At 38.4% G+C, this 6,000-nt stretch overlaps 1 protein-coding gene across 1 annotated transcript; it reads left to right on the top strand.

The window, feature by feature from the left end:
• The first annotated feature begins 1,003 nt into the window (after positions 1-1,003).
• Positions 1,004-3,583, top strand: admb (adrenomedullin b). Its single transcript, XM_022217415.2, has 3 exons — positions 1,004-1,148; positions 1,638-1,772; positions 2,140-3,583. Exons 1-3 carry the CDS (start codon positions 1,045-1,047, stop codon positions 2,408-2,410), a joined length of 510 nt encoding a protein of 169 aa, XP_022073107.1. The 5' UTR covers positions 1,004-1,044; the 3' UTR covers positions 2,411-3,583.
• Positions 3,584-6,000: the final 2,417 nt, after the last annotated feature.

Raw genomic sequence — 6,000 nt, 5'->3', positions numbered from 1 at the left:
AGCTCTTTGCAGCTATTTTAAATCACAGATGGCTACCCCAGGCTGAAACAGAGCCATCTAAAACAGATTTTTAGATTTATTTCAGCTGTTAACAACATTACACCCAACTTGACTGCCTTAAAGCATGTATGGCCACGCTTACACCCCCTAAATAACTAGTTTCTGCAAAACTGTTGAAAGAAAAGGTACGTAAATGTATTTTGTGCACATAAATCTCCTAATGCAGCCAAAAATAAACCTTTGACAGAGAGGAAGATAAAAGTTTAGTCAATTTACCAAACCATTCTCAAAGAAAAGGGGCTGCAATAAATCAGAATTAAGATTCACACAAACTAAGTATTAGTCACGCCATTTGCGGATTGTGGACTTGTGGACTCGATTATAGTCTCTATCTGCATGTTTCTGGTTTGACGGTCTACATGTGGGGTGCACTGGGTTGACATGAACTGTCCCACAGTCCCTCCCACTGGGTCTGGCATTCAGGTACAGCTCCCTCCCTCCCTCTATAAAGCCTCTCATGTTAGCAGTGTAAACTTCAGACTTCAACTCATGGTAAAGTCTTTACAGCCTTGGGAAAAAATTGCTAAACAGTGCACAGCACACTTGGATGTACAACAAACGTTCTATACATCCTGTTACAAGCTAGAGCCTGAGGTAAGTGAATTTTTCCATAATTTTAAGTTTAAGATTTTTCTTAAAATTAAATAGTCATTTAGGATTTAAATAATGCACATTTATATTCAATCAAATTAGGGTGTATGATCTGGAGCACTAGCAGTAAATGTTTTCATTGGAATTCATTGATATTGTGTGCACTGATGCATGGATGTTTGTTCAACAACCTGCCTACAGCACCATCCATTAATACTAATTTGTAATTGACAAACCAATACATTGTGTTCTTAAACAGCTGTGCAGCTGAAAAAGCTGTGCAGCTGCCAGTTCAATGTCTTAAATTAATTAGCCAACAGTTGTGGCAACAGAGTAGACCTTTCCACCTCAATATACTTTCTATGTCTTCACCACTGACAGCTTCCAGCCAAAATGAGATTATCGCTGCACACTGTTATCTGCTGCTGTGTTTTTACTGCGGTCCTGCCACCGGTAAAAGGTGCCACAGGAGAGCCCAGCACCAGCCTGAAAAAAAGGTGAGCTGACTATTAAACGTGTACTGTGAGAACACTGTGTTCATTCCACACAAATAAAAGAGACGCCTTTTCTGTTCTGTGGCACTCAAATGAAAACACATGAGATGTTCACGACAAGTCATAAATTAATACAAATGAACAGACTCTCCCAGTAATCCCACAGGAATATGAAGGACATTACCGGGATTTAAAAGTTTTTAAACCTGGCAACCATTGTGTCCAATGCCTAAAAAGACAGAAACGATGATGAGGATCTCCAAGTTGTTTACTACAGAATAGTGATTAGAATATGCTGTGAAAATGGTATTTTTAATTGACAAATTTGGCAGCATTCCCAGGTTATTTCTCAATCACCCTAGATATGTACGTGCTGACATGGCTGATGCGTCAACCGGACAGCTTTATAAATCCTTTTTTTTGCCAGGGCTGACTTGATTGTGAAGTGATGTCGGTTCCTGCTATCACAACCTTCTCTGTTCTTTGTGGTAGGTTTAGAGTGTGGCTGCAGAGCCACATGAAGAGAGACCTGCGCAACAGCTTAGTGCCAGCCAATGAGCAGGAGTCGGACATCCATGTTGGACCACGGCAGGACAGGGATGCAAACGCTCTCTCCCCTCCATCAAGGTAACAAGAAGAGTTACATTTTTATCCTCATTTAAGGCTGACATTGCAGAGAAAGATGTTGGGAAGAGAGAAAATTAAATCGTAAGGTGTGTCCTTTAATATTTTGGCTACTCCAAAAAAGTGCTTCATTGTAGACAAGTACATGGTGCCTGATATTAGGGGAGCTAAAACTCAAAATTAAATAACTACTACGTGAGACAATAGATATCTTTGAGATTATATATGATTCATCCTCTTCCCCCTTGCATCAATAAATTTGAGGAAAATCCAGACAAAGAAATACTTTGAATTTCATCCCTGTTAACAAATTATATGTTGCTAAATCAGATTGAGCAAAAATAAAATCATAAATCTTTCCTTTTTCCAGCTTTGGGCTAAATATACGACACAAAAGATCATCCGGCTGCTTCCTGCCCACATGTTCTTACCCAAGCCTGGTTGACACACTGAACAAGGTAAACGACAAGCGAAAAGACATCCGTCCTCCACCAATAAAAATGAGCTCCAACGGCTACGGACGCCGTCGCCGCTCACTCCTGGATGTCAGTCAGTTTGCCCTCCAGACCGAGAGACTAAGATGTTGCACTGAAGCTGTTCAGCAAGTCAGCAGAAACCAAAGCACAAGCCCAGTGGCCTAAGACAGGCATGGAAAGACAAAAGGAGAATCTTCGATGGTGTTATTGGCACACAGCAGATGAAGATAAGTCCCCTAAGAAGTTTTATTCCAGATTCACAACTCCATTTAGCAAAAGAAGGGCTGCTACATCTGTATGGCAAGTCACAGGAAGCTAAGGTCACTCTGGATGACAAATAAAACATACTGAGAATCATGCGTGCACATGCTTAGGTGAAGGTTTCAGTGTGTCCGAACAAGTGTGATTTACTGATGAGCTTAAGTCAGACCTGAGAGACTTGAGACTTCAGCTTCCATAGTGAGCTTGGCAGCTGAGACAGAAGACAATTCCTGAGGACCTTCTCTTAAATATCCATGTACTGAGGAGGAACCAATTCTGCAAGAAACTCTCAAGAAACTCAACCCTGAACTGCTGAATACAGCAGTCCTCACAAAAGAACTCCGTCTAGTGAACTGCTTGTTGGGTGCAATTTATACAATATGTACTAGCTTATGCATAGTTAAGCTATATCATTGTCAGCTTGTATGTAAAAATGAAATATATAGGGCTACCTTATATTTAAACATAAAGTATAACTCTAATTTTATACAACAGAAATACACACGAACATCTCTTTTTGTATTTTAACTTCAGTGAAGTATTTGATGTACCTGAACTATCCAAAATAACAATTTTTGTCCTGTATTCTTTATGTGCATTAATATCTAATCACTGAGTTACACTAATTGCCTTAACATTAATGTATTGATTAAACATGTATATCTGTACCGGAACCTAATATTAGAGATGCATTACATAGATTTGTTTGGATAGTGAAAGCCATGCCACTTAAAGGCAAAGGGTTTGTCTCATTTATGGACAAGCTTTGATGCCATAGAACATGATGGAGAACCTCCTTTTGCTGCGACAGAAGGAGTGATGAGCTAATGAAAGTGTTGTGCTGCCATCTAGCTTCACTGCAACAAATGCATGCCAAGATGTGTCGAAATCAAAGCACGAATTATTTGAAATGTTTCATCTTAAAAGCTTCAACTTTGACATTTACTTGCTTTTATATTTGTAATAAATTCTGATGTACTCACAATTCAGCCAAAAGTACTTGAATTACTAAACCTTGTGGAAAATACCAGCAAGTTTAAGAATTTGTAGCTGCTAATTGTTGTTTTTTTTTCGGAATTAAATGAACAAATGAAACAATGAAATGAGCCTGAAGAAATGTTTCTTGTCGTTGAAACATATAAAATTGGTGATTGTGTGTGTGTGCATGTGTGTCAGGAAGCTTTAGGCAGTATGGGGGGTTTGTAACTTTATGCTGATATTTGGAGTCCAACACAATTAAATTCTGAGTGTGTTAAAGGTGGAGTCTGAAATTCTAATCCAGCAATCTTTAGGTCAAATTCAGTAAATATCTCCTGATGGCTGACTATCTGTCCGTTTTGTCTGTGTGCTGATAACAAAGCTGGTGTTTCATACACAGTCTTGGCTCTGTAAATGGGAAACGAAGTGGCTCCGACTGACCCACAAAACACTAATGCAGTGAAACCTGTGCACAGGACAGGGGGAATAGGAGGGGAGGGGGACTTACAGAGCCAGTGTTCAGTCCACAATATGCGAACCAGTGGGGCACATTCCAGTCTAAAAATAACATGACTCATCGCTGCACTAGTGAACCATGACGAAGCACATGTGCTACATTTAAACATTGTCTCGGATCAACATTCTCATAGAGCTGTGCAATCCCGACCTCTCAGTAAAATTAATTATGCTTTGGCAATAACAATCTAGGAATTGCTTAATGGAGACAACAGAGCAGTCCTCGCCCAATAGGGAACTAGACAGAGATCATCGCTTTGGAATTTGACCTCCACTTACAGCATTCACAGTGGTCACTCCTAAAATGTCACTAAATTTTCCATATATCTGGTCATTTTTATTAAAACCTCAGAATATCTCCCTTGATGTGAGTAAATAAAATTAATGGTATAAATCTCTTTGGCTTTGCTGCATATTAGCTTACCAAGTTAATTAAAACAAAGAGCTCAATACTTTACTCAAGAAGTTGTTTTGAATTTCTTGGAATGTGAATTTCCAAAATTTCCAAAAGCTTTATTGATTAGTCAGTACACTGCAACTATATATCAGTCGTGATACATGTATGTTCGCTGAAAAGGGAACAAGTTGCTGTACAGAAATGCCAAGCTGGGTTTGAGTAAATGTAGAAACAGAATCGCCATTACATATTTTTCCCACCAGAGGGCGCTGTCAGGTCAGTTGTTCAAAATGCACAGCTGAGTTTCTAGCTTTGTCACAATTCTTTAAAATAACCTAAAGCATCCATGTCAGTAATAATTGTTTAAGGTTATGTATTTCTGGGTAAAAAAATGCTGTCAGCCAATACATCACTTCCACATTTTTTTTTAAAACTCTGGTCTAAGTCAGATTGTGCTCATAATTACAGCTAAAAGGGACGAGATAGTTTGCTCAGTTGTCAGGTCTGTATGATATGTACTGATCTCGAAGATATCCCTGTTGTGATTTATGTGGTGCTAATTTATTTTGAAATCTGCACGTGAACAATGATGCACTTAAGCAGTAAATGATTTCACATGTAATATAGTATAGTTGTTTTTTTGAAGAATTCAAATGTGCATTTTCCGTGCCTTTATCAAACAGACCATGAAAAACAATAGGCGGTATTGTGGCTGCACTCTGTGGTAGACTACAGACTAATCATTTCATAATAAATATTGTAACTAGGTGAAAAACTAAGGAGCATATAAACTTTTAATTCTAACTCAGCAATCCAGACACAATAGAAAATGTCCCTTCACTGTCCAGATGGTGGTGCTGCAAGACTTAGTTCACCATTCTGAAACCTTCTCAGCCACATCCTGCATGGTAAACGTGGTTCACAGACAAAGTGGTTCCAGTAATGCTGATAAAAAATACATTTTACTAACATGGAAACGTTTTAGTACCCTTTACTCTTTTAATAATATTTCCTGTTCTTTGTAACACTGCCAAAGTTATTAAACACTATGTAATTATCACTGTTTAGGTTGTAAAACTTTATACAAAATTCAACATTTGTTATTGATAAAGTAAACAAAGAAAATTTAAAAAAAAAAAAAGAGGAGAACACTGAAATGCAAACCCATACAAATCTGATAGTCACCTTTTACTAACAATGCACTGAAATGTGCTCATCGCATTCAACACTACCTTATTAGGAATATAACCAGTGATGCCATGTTCTGGGTCTTTCAGACGCCCCCCAGCACAGGAAGGGTAAATCAAAATCACAGGAAATATTTTTAATCTACTCAACTTTCTTTACTGTGATTGTCTAAATTTCCCTTACAAGCAGGTCTAAGAAACTCGACTGACTTAAAGAAATAAGTCAGCAGTCCTGTTAAACGCTATGGCGCAAAGGTTTTCATGTATGCTTTTCGTTGCGCAATCATATCCCCTAAAAGGAGATGGTGAGATGCTGCCAGCCTGATGAACAACACACACATCTTGTATAAACAAAGATGGGTGCAGTCTATAAATAGTTTCCACGCTCTTGATAAAAAGAAAGAGAAGTACTGGTT

The sequence above is a fragment of the Acanthochromis polyacanthus genome, chromosome 8 (genome assembly GCF_021347895.1).
Source record: "Acanthochromis polyacanthus isolate Apoly-LR-REF ecotype Palm Island chromosome 8, KAUST_Apoly_ChrSc, whole genome shotgun sequence".
Lineage (NCBI taxonomy): Eukaryota > Metazoa > Chordata > Actinopteri > Pomacentridae > Acanthochromis > Acanthochromis polyacanthus.
The sequence above is the reverse complement of the archived record's forward strand: the minus strand, read 5'-3'. Positions and strand labels throughout refer to the sequence as shown.

What these genes read in the sequence shown, in the direction of transcription:
- admb (XM_022217415.2), top strand. Translation starts at nt 1,045, where the DNA reads ATGAGATTATCGCTGCACACTGTTATCTGCTGCTGTGTTTTTACTGCG. An exon ending in AGCACCAGCCTGAAAAAAAG is followed by an intron (nt 1,149 to 1,637) that starts GTGAGCTGACTA and finishes TCTTTGTGGTAG; the next exon opens with GTTTAGAGTGTGGCTGCAGA. An exon ending in GCTCTCTCCCCTCCATCAAG is followed by an intron (nt 1,773 to 2,139) that starts GTAACAAGAAGA and finishes TCCTTTTTCCAG; the next exon opens with CTTTGGGCTAAATATACGAC.